We start from the raw sequence: 15,824 nt of genomic DNA, 5'->3' as shown, positions 1-15,824 counted from the left end.
ATGTGTTCACCGGGCCTTAAAATATCACGTGAAAACCAGTTTCTAGTAAACACGGCACCTAAAACAATTGAATTTATTGTTCGAGATTCTAGGTCATGCTGATTAGACCGAGTACGTCAACGAAGCCCACATCCACGGAACGTTGAACGCTGTGTTATCCACAGGGTGAGTGATATGGAAGTCAGCTCTGCAACTGGCCAAGTGCAGTGCGGTCGAGGCCGGGAGCCCGGGAGTGATGGAATGGTGGGCGAGCGAGCGGCATTCAGTGTACAGTCGCGCGCCACAAGTGTTGCGCGCACGCATCGCTCTCTGCAGCCGACCATACTCGCGCATACGTCGACGCGATCACCTTATCGATCCGTCTTCCGCTTTATCAATTACCGTACGGAATCCTTCTCAGTGATGTCGCTTCTAGTGAACACCAGTGGTACAGGCTTGCAATATTGAAGGATGTTAGTGTTGTTTACGTCTGCTAAGACAGACAGTCACCGTCTCTAACTCGATCCATGTGTGTCAGTTCGGTGTTTGTGGTGGAGATAACGTGATGTGACAACGATACTTATTGAAGTGGCAGTGGAATAGTTTTGTGAAAGTGTGCAGCGAGCGTGAGTGAGCAGCCGGCGGCCCCGGCCGGCCCCCGTCACAATGTTGAACTGCACCGATCTGGAATGCATCCTGCACCACCACCACTACTATGCTCATCTGCATCACATCCACCATTTGCAGAATGCGCAGGATTCAGGTGAGCCAGCCACGAACGAGAAGTAATGCAGATTTTTCTGCATTACTAACAATGACAGTAAAATACAATGAACTGTTTATTTAAAATCGAACAAGAGTGCTATTGATAACAATACGATACAACGCATATCATGCTTACAAGTCACGCTATTGGTTCAATAAAAACTAAAACTATCCAAGGGCAAGACGTGCCCGAGGCACCTAAAGAAAGCAGCCCTTAAAAACTTATCTACCTATATTTTTAGAGCAGCAGTTCTATATAGTCAAAATAAAATATTTTTACTCTTTCACTTTCAAAAGTAAAGTATAAACTAAAAGTATTGACAATTGAGCACTTATCTACGTATCATATACATAATTGCGAAGTATTTGAATGGATACACTTGTGAGTAGAACAAAATATAAGAGCAGGTGCCAAACAATTCACGCAAGGCGATTATTAATCAGCGATCGTTTTCTCTATCAAGCTCGGATGTTGTTGGTACGGTACGAACCGGCCCAGTAATGCGAAACGCATGTGGTATTTGCTCAAGCGAATTTTAGTTTGTTTTGCATTTGACCGTTGTTCTAACTCTCTACCAATATTTTTGGATAAATTAGATGTTTTGTTATGTCTGGCATAACATATAGGTTCAGTCCGGTTTTCAGAGAGTCCAGCTACATTTTATGACAATTCCAGATTTTAAGAATAAAACCAAAAATTTCAAATGAAATGTATTTTATTTTATTGTAACCATGTACTGCAAGAATGTTAAAAAAGGTAGCGTTTATCTTTTTTTCTTATGAATTACTTCTTATTCTATAAATAGTATGTACCTAATCGTTAAGTTTATAGTTCATTAAGCAATACTATTTTAACAAATGATACAAAAATAAAAATTAACATCAAATAATTATGATGTTAATTAATTATTCAACAAAATAAGTAAGTCCTCTACCTTAATGTTATAAATTATAATCACCATAAGTAATCTCTAACATTAATTAAAGAGGTTTAGGTGTTTTATTAGAATATTTGCATTTAAGTCAATGCATATTCTGAATAATGCTGATAGAAATTTTAATAACTATAGCAGTTAAATAATATTTCGTAAATTACCGTCGAAATCAACTGGTCTGTAAGGTTATTCGGGTTTAGGACCTGAACATAGGATAATTTAAGTCTCTGCGTCTGCTGTCGAGTTTGCCTCTGGATTCCCATGAATTTGTCGGCAATTGCCCCGTACGTCGTTCGTAGCATTTTGCACCTTTTTCATATTTCTGTTTTGATAGATTTACCAACTTAATTAACATCCTAATCACATAAGTGAATACACTCAACAAAGATTGTATTCTTATTTTACGATGACGTTAAGAAAATATACCTAATTAGTGAAACGCAATTTAAAGTGTAATTATAATGACTCTACATTATCAAATTATGCGAAAGTAACTGCTGAATGTGATTCGCGTAACTTAACCGCACATTTTGCAACCGAAAATATAATTGTTAGATTCAGGCAACTTCGCAGTTATTATCACTAGCCGTCAAACTTGCGTGAGTTTCAACATCGGTGCTGTTTTTGGCCAATTGAGTAAACAAGCTATTTGACTGCGTGTCGTATCTGACTCCACAATTTGCAATTTATGTATGTTAATGTTGTGTTCTATGACATTATTTCACAATAGACGCAATGTTAAATGAAATAAAGATCCTTTTGTTTATTGACGTCATAAAGTTGATTGCACACCACCGCTTGAACTAAAAGAGGCGCAGGACTGAATTTCTAACCGACTTCAAAAGGAGGAGGTTCTCAAGTTGATTGGTATGCACACACAATACATTTGACATTTTATATTTGAGTTGTTGAAGAGGGAAAGAGAATATTAATCCAAAAGTTGACAATATAATTATTCATTTATACTAATATTATAAAGCTGAAGAGTTCGTTTGTTTGATTGAACTCGCTAATCTCAGGAACTACTGGTTCGATTTGAAAAATTCTTTCAGAGTTAGATAGTCCATTTATCGAGGATAGCTATAGGCTATATATTATCCTCGTATTCTTACGGGAACAGGAACCACGCGGGTAAAACCGCGCGGCGTTAGCTAGTTTTTAACTAGTCAAGACCACCGGACCTGAAAAATATATCACAAACAATGTGATTTTCTAGTAATTTTCAAAATAGGTTCAGTTGATCCAGATAATACCCAGTTTTGCAGTTTACCTCTTTATAGTAATAGTACTTATAGATTTATCTTTCAGTTAGTGGGTTGTTTTTTTCCGTTTTGTTAGGTACTAGATTTTTCTATTATTATCAATATATTTTTGTACAAAAAATGCAGGAAAACGATGAGTCGTTATGCTAAAATGACAAAACTTATTTTTAGCTTCGTATATAAAGCGTGCACGTAAAGAAATATTATAACGAGTTTTTTGTTGCATTTTATATACGAATTTAAATATCGACGTCGCATCATTAAACGCTTTTGTAAAGTTTTTTCTACAAAACGTAGACACATATTTATATATTTTTTGAAATACCAGTCAATGTAAGCTCAAGTTGTTTTGCTATGACGTACATATTTTGTTGTTTCTGTTCGCAGTATGCTTGACCTCTTATTGCAGTTCATTGCTAGTATTGAATTAGTAGAAATAATACTGGGGACTTTAAGTTAACTATTATAAACGTCTTAACGACAATAACAAATGTGTTGATAACAAAATGCTAGTGGGTATATTAGCTACATTTACTGTGTCCGTAATTAACACGAGTAGCAGTTATTCGTAAAGTAAACATATTATATTAGTAATCGTTAAGCAGTCTTTATTGTTAGGGTTCCGTAGTCAACAAGGCACCCTTATAGTTTTGCCATGTCTGTCTGTCCGTCCGTTCGTCCGTCCGCGATTTAGCGCAGAGACTATAACTACTAGAAAGCTAAAGTAAATTAGCATGAGTATAAAATCTTTTTTTTACTCGTTTATTTCATAGTGTGGGGTATCGTTGTATATATCTTTAAAAGTTATGAGGGAACGGACCCCCGTTTGCAAAATATTAAGCTTTTAAGAGTTAATTTTTGTTAGAGTCAAGTATCCTCACCCGCTACTGGCTTAACGGTTATTTATGGATACGCGAAAAAAATCAAGAGAGTAGGATATATAATGAAATTACAAGAAAGAGTATAACAGCTAAGTAACAATTAAGTTACAAGTAAGTAACGATTGCTATTTAAAGAGTAATTAGTCGACCAACTTAATGAACGTAATTGGTAATCGAAAATTGTATACTAATTTCGTTGTTAATTAAAAGATAAAGTTGTCAGTAAGATAACTCGGAGACAGAGAGTATTTTTATGCATTACAGAAGGGATTAAAGTGCTAAATTAATATACGGAACCCTATACTGCGCCTGGTTCGACACGCAGTTGGTCGGGTTTTTTTAATTATGTATATAAGTATAGGAACTAAAAGCTACTAACATTTGATCTAATTAATTACCTACTTGTGTATGGGATAAAGTTAAAAGAAAAATGTAGGTATAGGATTATGATGTAAGACTATTCTTTTTATAGGATAGTTACAGTGTTTTAACATAAGTATCAGATAAGTTGAATGTTATTGAACTTTCAAGTGGTCTGTGATACGTTTGGCATCACGCAAGAGATTCTGTTTATCTTTACCATTATCAATGTTTGTCAATACAGTATCTGAATAAATAATCTTTAAATTGATATTAACAGCTACCAAAGGACTTCAGAATTTTAGAAAATATCTGAAATTGTCGTGACGATATAACCCATGTGATCATGTCTCTCTGATTAAGGATGCCTGAACGCCTTAAGAGCGCGCAGCGCGTCGGTACGATATGGATAAAATTCGAAGCGCAAACGAGACGCCGAATTATGACTTATAGCGAAAAAACCATTTTTACCTAATTGCAAGTAAATTAAACAACAAAACGAAAAACAAAATGGCCATGTTCAAGATATATACCTAATTTTCTATACAAAACAACAATTTAAGAAAATAAGTTTGCTTTTCCTGAGATTGAAAGCAAAATGTGAGCAAAACATGTATTTTTCAAAAAAATAAACTATCGAGAAAAGTTTTACAAATTGTGTATTTTGTATAGTCATAACGAAGCTAACACTTTGAAATATCATTTACCCAAATATCAGGCTCTTAACTTTTCCAGAATCTGAGATCCAGAACCATTTGTAACCACCAAATTACATATTGCACACTCTTAACCTCCTAGTAGCTACGAACTTTACTGAAGCGCCGAAATTATGCATGATGTTTGTTTAGTTTTAACTTTCACAAACCATGACGGCCGCGATGCCACATTTTCATGAAGTACCTACTATACGCGTGTAAAAGTACAACGTAAAAATATTAAATGGACTACTAAAATATGAATAGAACTCTAACGATATTCTTTTTTTTTTATTGAGAAAGAATACAATAAGGAACTTAAGCTAACTTATCCTAATAACTATACAAATAATGCCTACGTGGAATGGTGACAAGCTGGCTGCATTTCCGCGCTGGACAGCCAGGCTGATCCTTTGCGCAAAAAATGAGCCAGCCCTTCTGTCACCAGTCGAGGCAACTAGCCGCGGTGAAATGAAAACGATATTCTACATTTGCACATAATTAAAGCATTCAGCAGATTTTGAAGGTCTGGAAACTGTGTGTTAGACTACAAGCGCAGTAGGTAAATATATTTTTCATTTCTCATACTCGGAAAGTAGTGTTGTTTTAATCTGAGTATTGGGTGGAAAATGCTGCTTCCCTACACAGGGAGGGAATAACTCATACAAATTACTTCCCACCTAAGGGCCGGAATGAACTTTAAAAATAGAACTGCTGTCATTAGCTGTGAAGAGTTTTATGTTTTTTTTTTAATTTGTCCCGAACTAAATTCGGGGACAGGCAAAGATCGTTGACCATACAGCCTGTTCAGACGTTAATGAAGTTCTAGAGGAAAACTTTTAAGTAACTAATCTGTTACTTAACAGTGACGGAGTTTAAAAAAAATAGATAATGATTAAAAAATATAATGACAATTAATTTTAAATATTATATAGTATTAAATGTTTCCGAACGACTATTTGCCGTCTCACTTCTTCTCGCGCTTTTTCTCTCCCCAAGATGGTGGAGTAGTGGTGGAGTAGACAAGACGTTTTTAAGGTGCATAGTGCAAATTGCAATCTGAAGGTTTATTTTAAAAACCATATAAATGTGAACCAGTAATATTATCTTGCAATAAGCAATATAGGTATTCCACTAAAGGAAAAGTGAATTTTATAACATTAGTGGCTCTTCGAGTAGGATGTAACGAGATTTTTACGTAAGTCATTCTCCTTAGAGAGAGCCGCCTAGCGGGGAGTAGTCACAACGTCGGTAAAGCAGTCGTCCAATTTGACGACTGCTTTACCGACGTTCCAAGAGCGGGCCAAATAAATAGACAATAATTATAATTTCCTCTTAATCGAAATGAAATTTCCTCATATTCAAAATGAAAAGTAGAGTGTTTAACACGGGTAAAAGAATCTACTATTTTTTACCCTGCTATAAGAGTAATAATCTAATACCTTGAGTATTTCTTCAATCTTCATTATATAAAGTTATAAACTTTCGATTAGTATTAAAAAAAACGAGTATTCATTGGATTCAATTGCGGAAACTATAACTTCCAATGTAAGGACACTTTGAGTTGATTCTTATAATTTATACGCTATATTATTATCGATGGAGTTCTGAATGCTACGTTTTCCTATTTTATAATATAATGAATTAGACTAAACATTTTGTAGCATTAGATAATCTCTTCTGATTAATATTTTATTGTATATGTATTAGAGCAGTGTGGTCTCCAAAATACACCTGTCCTAAACTGAGAATAAATTCCTGGAACGCCATACATAAAGTACGTAGTAAACCAGACACTATGACGTTTAAAGCCGGCAGCATGTAGTATGCAAGCTTCTTATCTAAGTAGCTAATTTATCTATATCTTGAATTAATAAATCACTAACTTAGTACCTCCTTCATACTGATCGGAAGTTGGCACATAGTATGATGTTATTTTTCATTTCTCATACTCGGAAAGTTTATTGTTTTGATCTGAGTATTGGGTAGAAAATGCTACTTCCCTACACAGGGAGGGAATAACTCATACAAATTACTTCCCACCTAAGGGCCGGAATGAACTTTAAAATTAGATCTGCTGTCATCAGTTGTGAAGAGTTTTATGTTTTTTTTTTAATGTGTCCCCAACTAAATTCGGGGACAGGCAAAGATCGTTGACCATACAGCCTGTTCAGACGTCAATGAAGTTCTAAAGCAAAACTTTTATGTAAAAAGTAAAGTAATTATAAAAAAAAATGCTACGGCCATGTGAGTTTCTAAACAGCCAGTGTACATTTAGCACAAACTTCTTAATCGGAATAAGCCATCACAATAACGTGTTGAGTTCCCTAAATAAAATTTGAAAAGTCGACATAAATTGGCGGGATACATAACAGTGACGGAGTTTAAAAAAAAATAGATAATGATTAAAAAATAAAATGACAATTAATTTTAAATATTATATATTATATATATAGTATTGAATATTAAAAAAAAATCTAAACTGAATTTTGTCTAAAGTTATATTTATTTCCGAACGACTATTTACCGTCTCATTTCTTCTTGCGCTTTCTCTAGTTCTCTCTCCCCAAGATGGTGGATTAAACAAGACGTTTTAAGGTGCATAATGCTATCTGAAGGTTTATTTTAAAAACCATATAAATGTGAACCAGTAATTTTATCTTGCAATAAGCAATATAGGTCTTCCACCAAAGGAAAAGTGAATTCTATAACATTAGTGGTTTTTGTAACGAGGTTTTTACGTAAGTAATTCTCCTCAGAGAGAGCCGCCTAGCGGGGAGTAGTCACAACGTCGGTAAAGCAGTCGTCCAATTTGACGACTGCTTTACCGAGGTTCCAAGAGCGGGCCAAATAAATAGACAATAATTATAATTTCCTCGTAATCGAAATGAAATTTCCTCATATTCGAAATGAAAAGTAGAGTGTTTAACACGGGTAAAAGAATCAATTCCTACTCGGACTATAGCCTAAATACCTCGGGAATTTATTCTTTCCACCCTCGGTTAACAATCTACTATTTCGCTTTTTAGTTTAGTAGAAACATTTTTGTGAGTTTGAAGTCGGTTGAATTTTTTTTATTATTTAATTATTGACTATGTTTCTCAGTATATAAAGCCTTGCCCTCCAGTGAGTTATTACGATAAGCTGTAGATGATGATGATGACGATGATGATGAAATAAATTAGCTTTTAAATGGGATCAGCTGAAATTAGAGTGTTGCGGATTTTGTAGTACACTAAGCGGATATCCTTTTATAGGAGTTATAAAAGGATATCCGCTTAGTTGAATGAAAAAAGATAATTTTGTTTTGACTATTATGGCAAACGCCACTTTACCAAACATAATAAAAAAACAAATATTTTTATATAAAAAAAATATTTTATAGTTTATTATAATAGTTTATGGACAGAATTTAAAATAGCAGTACCATGAACTCAGTGTATTTATCTGACGACAACTCATTATGGCTGTTTTCTATTTAACAAGCGTTTTTAATTTGAATGTTAACCACGCATTGCTTTGTTTTAATTATATTACATAAGTACTTCGAATTAAGTCCAATCAGTATGAACATATAATACAAAGAACTCGTGACTGGTAGTTTTTACAAGTTATTATTAATACCCATTAGAAATATTAAAAATAAAGTTATTAAACTATACCCCGCTTCTTCCGTAAAAAAGGGGTCTAAAAAGGACGAAGCATGAAAATATTTCAAATAGAAATAGAGAAATGCATAGATATTAGATACAAAAATTGCCAAGGTAGTGCCGTGAATCTATAATAAGTGTAAGACATTACTTACCATGGCTGAAAGATAATATAATAAATAATATGTCTAAGATATTGAGCCGTGATAGCTCAGTGGATATGACCCCTACCTCCGATTCCGGGAGGGCGTAGGTTCGAATCGGGTCTGGGGCATGCACCTCCAACTTTTCAGTTGTGTATCACGTGTCTCAAACGAAAAACATCGTGAGAAAACCTGCATACCAGAGAATTTTCATAATTTTCTGCGTGTGTGAAGTCTGCCAATCCGCATTGGGCCAGCGTGGTGGACTATTGACCTAACCCCTCTCATTCCGAGAAAAGACTCGAGCTCAGCAGTGAGCCGAAAATGGGTTGATAACGTAAGATAGTCAAATATATCTACTTAGTAATTGCAGAACTTTCGAGGCTTTACAGTGTGGTGATAGTGATGATAATGTAGGTATGCAACCTGATCTTATCATTTACAAGTCATTGCTCGAGAGGATATTTAAATATGATTCGTATCTTTATATTCATAATTCATATAATAATAACTTAGTATAAGTTTACAATATTGTGCCGTGTTAGTGAATTGATGGGTTGTTTATTAAAGGCCAATAGCTGATGTAGCCAGACCTTTGTCATTTTATAAAATACATTATACTTGTTTAACAATACACACATCACTTTTAGCCCTAGAGTAAGTAAGTGTAGCTTACTAAGATAGCTGATTTTAATATAAATTCATATACAAACTACGAGTACATGTCAATACCACGCGATGTCACCACGCGGTTTCACCCGCGTGGTTTCCGTTCCCGTAGGAATACAGGGATAATATATAGCCTATAGCCTTCCTCGATAAATGGCCTATCTATCGCTGAAAGAATATAATTTTCAAATCGAACCAGTAGTTCCAGAGATTAGCGCGTTCAATCAAACAAACAAACAAACTCTTCAGCTTTATAATATTAGTATAGATTAGTATAGATGTATGGAATGTTACGGAACACGAAAAATGCGGTCGATATTCATTTCATGTTAATTCTTTTAGGTAACTTTCATCAAATTTAGTAAACTGGCTGGCTGAAGCTAAGTATCTATGAAAAATATATAAAATACATGTTTTATGCTATGACTACGTGAATAAAGTGAAATAAATACGTAGCATTGTACTTATCTATTACTCTTTATACCTTGGTCCGACCAAGTTGCGTGCCATACTAACCGTTGGTAGAGAATGAGCTTACAAACTTTCAGTTTTTATAAAATGCCGAAGGTCTGACTATAACAGGCTCTTAGTCTATTAGTAAAACACTATTACTTAAGTTATATCGTCTGTTTATCGGCTCCATCATCAGACCAACTCCAGACCTTCATAAAATTGTAGTGGTTTAAAATACCTTATGGAAACACTAACAAACGCACTAGCCGTCTCAACGATTTTCGAAAGTTCCTCTCGATTTCTCCAGGATGCCATCATCTGATCCTGACATGAAAAAATGGGACCACCCTGGAATCAAACCCTTCAAAACAAAAACAGAATTTTCAAAATCGGTCTACAAATGACGGAATTATCGCTGGACAGTGGACATACATAAAAAAAAAACATACATACAGCCGAACGTAGAACCTCCTCCTTTTTGGAAGTCGGTTAAAAAATACGTAGCATTGTACTTATCTATTACTCTTTATACCTTTGTCCAACCAAGTTGCGTGCCATACTAACCGTTGGTAGAGAATGAGATTACAAACTTCCAGCTATTATAAAATGCCGAAGGTCTGGCTATAACAGGCTCTTTGTCTATTAGTAAAACACCATTACTTAAGTTATAATAAAAGATCAATAAACTATTCGAAGCATTTACTTAATGCAAGTATCTTCCCCGCTGCCTGTTTGCAGCAAATTAAATAAAACTACTTACTGTACTTGTCTAAGATTCAAGGTATTATGTAAATGCAATAGCCTGGCTTTAAGTATAATAGGTATGCACTTATAATAAATTATCGCACGGAAAGAAATACTTTGCCTTTTCTGGGGTTTCTAAGCAGGAATGGAGGAATTATTACTTACCTAAATGTGGAGTTATTCGATAAAAATACCTTGATATTACTTGTTCGTAATATAATGCAAAGAACAAATTATCATAATGAAAAGTTTATTAAAAAAAACATACATACAGCCGAACGTAGAACCTCCTCCTTTTTGGAAGTCGGTTAATTATCACATAATAGGAAAAAAAATAATCCTATTATGTGATATTTAATAAGATAATTTTTTTGATAATCCGCATTTGGCCAGCGTATTTATTCATCAGAAAGCAGGTTTACAAAGATTGCTTAAATATAATAAGACCCTGATACTTTCTACCATAATAATTTGGTGTATGAAAAATTTAAATAGACTATATATAATACGAATTTATAAATTTGCTTGACTACAACCTCACTGATGTGATGATGCAAACTAAAGTAGAAGCGGGCTAACTTGTTAGGAGTATTATAAACATAAATACATAGTCTAAGAATATGAATGGACGTTGTAGACAAAAATAAAACCGCATCGTATTTTATTTAAAACTACCTACTACTACTGATGTTCCTAAGTACTCAATTTGAATATGAAAGGCGTTGAATCCAATAAATTACTTGAGCACGATTTGCTTGATACCCGTAGAATGTTTCGCGGGTTTTAAAACCTTTATTGTGGTTTGGTTTAATTAATTTGTTTTGTGCCACGCCTTGTTACAAACCTGTTAGTTGGCGTGTATAATGTTCATTTTTGAAATTCTCTTCGTTGCCAAATGTTAGGAAGCGATAGAAACTAAGTAGCATGAACAGTTACTGCCTACCTACTTAAGTATCTATATATTATGTATGTATTTAAAATTCTTATTGCACACAATGTAGTACAAAACAAAAAATAAAACCATAATAACACAAAAAGTGAAACTGAAAACTACAAATAGCGTGCAAAAGCGGACTTATCGCTAAAGCGATCTTTCCCAGACACTCTTTGATGAAAGAAAATGTAGTTACATAACCAGGTTGGTGCGAAAATGCTATTTCGTTGAACTTTTACTCAAGCAATTATTTCATGTTTCTACACTGACTAACCAATGATAATGTTTGTTGTATAAAATAAAATTATTGGGTACAAAATAAGAACCTTCAAACATACAAAACTCTAATGAAAACTCCATTAGAAATTAACAAATTTTAGTCGCCATTATTTTGATAATAACCACCCATTAGGTAGGTTTATTCTAAACAAGCACTTGCTAACAGCAATATAGGCAATACTTTACAATATAGTATCGTTGGCTGATGACATATCTATCCAAGATTTTAAAATAGAGACAAGTAAACAAAAGCTGTGACAGTATAAATAGACTATCGTAATATCATGGCACTGGTTCACTGTCAGTAATTTACTTTTGAATAGAGAAAATATCGAAATTGCGTTACCTAATATGAAGAAAGTTAATAACACAAACGTTATAGTAAACATAAAAATGATTACCTCATTAAACTTTATTGAAACCGAGTATGTAAAAGAATACTTGTAAGTAAAATTAGATCTAGCTAAAATCAAAGTGACATTTATTTCAAATGTAATAATTGTTGGAGAATAGTTATTTGTTTAACAAGTGAGCAAAGTTCGTATTTGTTCGTCGAGTGCGGAGTTTGAATCCCGAACAAGCGAAGGATTCTATAATTGAATTACGAGCGTAGCTAGTGGTTAGAATCCTGAGCGTAATGAGGGATTCAGAGGCACAAGAAACAAATAACTTTGCTCTCGTGTGATACATAACACTTTTCACCTCAATAACGAAAAAATACAAGACTTGAGAATAAAATTTATTTGAATAGATAAGTAGTTTATACATTACTTTTATTATACTAAATAACTACTATAAATATTTATAGGTTCAAAATTAAATGTAAAATTGTTACAATTTGTTGAATTAACGGTTAAATAGGCACAATTTTATGTCATACTCAATCTGTAACAAGAACATCTTTGTGACATATTTCTGCGTCCTCTTAAATGTATTCCGAATAGAGATGTTTCCGATACCGATGAAGGTGAATGAAGAAGAAGAATGAAGGTTATGCAAGAATTTAAAATTTTTTATGATGTAGATGGTTGGGGTATAGGGGGAGAGTTTACAATAATTGCTCTATTACAAAATTTATTAAAAAAAATACTAAAGATGGAAAATGTAATTGTTTTAAAGCGAACTGCAAAACTGTAGACACGTGATGGAATTGCAAAAAGTTAGAGCACTTGTAACTCAGGTTGCCCCTTGGCCGCTCCGCCTACGTCGATTCAACAATCACTTGATGAATTCATAGGCAGGGTCAAGTGCGGCTGAACTCTAATGTAATTTGATGCTGCCACAATTGACTCGTTGGTGGCGGCTAAATCTTACGTGAGCTTACTTCCCTGCATGTGTCACATTTATTTATTCAGATGCAACCTTTGTTAAACAGCTGAGTAAAAGAATTATTTATTTATTTTTTATACTTAAACTAGCCTTACAGGGAAAAAATTTAAAAAGTAACAGAGTATCTGCGATCAATACTTTCGGAGCTACAGGGATTTGAAGGGTCAGATTTGCGGCGATCCCTGAAAAAATATCCCGTACAAAATGGAACGAATTAATGACGTCGTAGGTACATAACGATCGTTAGATGCGTATGGGCGTTAAAACAAAATTATTAATATCTTTGTTATTGGTTCGTTTATGTTTATAGGTCATATATTACAAAATGTCACGTTTAATGTAAGGAAGCTAAAACTGTATGAATTTTCATCTAATTACGATAAAAATTTTGAAATTTTATAATCATATTTGTTTTGCAAATATCCTTTGCCTAAAAGTATATTTGATTTTATATATATTTGAGCTGTAGCTATAGCCCAGTCTGACTTCGATTCCGAGAGCGTATGTTCGAATCCGGTCCGGGACATGCATCTCCATCTTGTCAGTTATGTGCATTTTATGTGCATGTGCAGTTATACATATATGTGAAGGTAGGTAGAAGGAAGGAAGGAAGGGACATATTGTGTCTCAAACGGTGAAGGAAAAACAACGTGAAGAAACCTGTGGTCCTGAGAATTTTCTTAATTCTCTACGTGTGTGAAGTCTGCCAATCCGTATTGGGTCAGCGTGGTGGACTAAGGCCTAACCCCTCTAATTCTTAAATAATATTATTATATACATTTAAACTACTAAATTACCACTCTGCAGTCCTTGTGAGTTCACTCAAAGTCTCAGACCAATTACCATAAGACCTGCATCGCTAGACGTTACCACTCTGTCAAAAGTATATTATGATCTTAATCTAACGCGTTTATACAAACTGCGTATATAGAATAGATGTTTCAATCAAACGTGTTGTTGAAATAACACGTGTGTGTGTATTACGATTTAAAATAGTTTTGCGATAAAGGATAAAGGAATTATTGGTGTTAAATATTTTCGAGTGTGAGTTTACCTCGTCCCTTCAAAAGACGACAGAGAAATTTGTTTGTGAATTTGAGTGCGAGACAAGTCCAAAGGTAATTTGTCTGAGCTCGGAGTGCAAGAGAAAATATCGGTCTTCTCCGCTACGTCGTTCAGAGTGCAAAGTGCGCACTTCAAATGATAAGTTACTAATAAATAATAATTTATACATTGACGTACTCGTAAATCTCTTCGTTATTATTTTTCAATAAATTAGAAAGTTTATAATTCGATTGGATTATTTTGACATTAATTAATAATTAGATTGGATTACTTTGACACGATGTTAGATCATTTGATTAATTTTGATGTGAATACGTCTTTAAAATTGCTTGCATAGTGGGGTGTCATCCTAAAAAAACGAATGTATCAAAATCGGGGTATACAGTTTGCTGTTGCAGCTACGGAACTATAATATCTACCCAAAAGGTTGTTACATCATTGGATAGCTGAAGAATCAAAGAATCTAACTACTACTATCTAATAACATCAAAAAATCTAAGATCGGCCTAAATACCAAAATGCCAAGCTTAAATGTATAGGCTATATTTTTTTTAAAAGGGCATCTTGAGGGCTACCAAATAATTCCAATAAAACACCATAGGGACAAACCAGACAGTTGCACGAACGTAAAAAACTCAACGCAGCCGAGAAAATCAATGTCTTTCACGTACTATCATATACACTGCTCTCGTCATTATCACTCTATTTTACCGATTGAACTACAGTAATCCGGCTGGATGTAGGCAGGGCTCTAAATGCTGTTGTTTTAAAGTCCTTCCTTATAAGAGACCCGTATCCAGCAGTGAACGTTCGTTGGCTGATAATTATACCAATAGTGACGCCTCTTTAAATCTTGGGTTTAAAATATTTATTATTTCACTAAGAATTTACTCATTCACTTATGTGAAACTTACAGGCTAGTACATTTCAGTTTGAGCGTACAAGAATAGTAATAATAGTAGTGCTAACAAATAAACTATAAACAATAATATAACAATAAATATACAATAAGAATTATAACGTGATAAACAAAAATACATAATAATTTAATTTTTAATGACTATTTGTAGGTAGTCATTGAAAGAAAAATACCAACAGCGGCCGGTCGACATTACCAGAGAGTAATGTGCCTCACCTACCTAACCTAAGAACCAACCTAAGAAGCAATTGCAATTTATGATATGAGTATTAATAACACTCGCCATATATTTTATCGCACAGCTAGCGAAATTTGAAAATAACGTTTCTGTTTATAAAACCGTTATGATTAACTGTACAGTCAATTTTATAAAATGACCTTAAATACAGGTTGGTAAGCTATCTTTTATTAATAAACGCATCAAACTTACGTTAAGAAATATTAAGACTTGCTTTAAAGACGTAGACTGCCGTTGGCGAATCTTTAATGTACGAATATAATACCAGTATTATGGTATTCTGTAATAAAAACATTTTCTTTTTCTTGTTTATTTATTTGTTCTTTTTTAATTTTTAACAATGTTACCAATATAAAATATAATAAAAAACACTATTAAAATTTATATTAAAAAATATCAACTCTCCCGCTGCGGGACATTTGAGTGCCCAAGCAACCGGTGGTCAGGGCTCCAGAGTCAGGGTTCCTTCCAGGGAAGGAACCTCTTCACAATATGCGCCGTCTCAACTGCCTTCTGTATCCGAT

At 34.0% G+C, this 15,824-nt stretch overlaps 1 protein-coding gene across 2 annotated transcripts in view; it reads left to right on the top strand.

Annotated features, from left to right (window-relative positions):
* Positions 1–265: 265 nt before the first annotated feature.
* Positions 266–15,824, top strand: part of LOC112042839 (uncharacterized) — a 224,165-nt gene continuing 208,606 nt past the window's right edge. The window contains exon 1 of one of the 2 annotated variants that reach the window (XM_024078008.2): positions 266–742. In XM_024078008.2, the coding sequence (XP_023933776.1) occupies positions 646–742 (97 nt within the window). In that variant the 5' untranslated portion in view covers positions 266–645. The remainder of the gene's footprint in view (positions 743–15,824) is intronic. The other variant, XM_024078009.2, reaches the window with a different exon arrangement.

This window comes from Bicyclus anynana, chromosome 12 (genome assembly GCF_947172395.1).
Source record: "Bicyclus anynana chromosome 12, ilBicAnyn1.1, whole genome shotgun sequence".
Classification (NCBI taxonomy): domain Eukaryota; kingdom Metazoa; phylum Arthropoda; class Insecta; order Lepidoptera; family Nymphalidae; genus Bicyclus; species Bicyclus anynana.
This window is presented reverse-complemented; position numbering and strand designations above follow the sequence as displayed.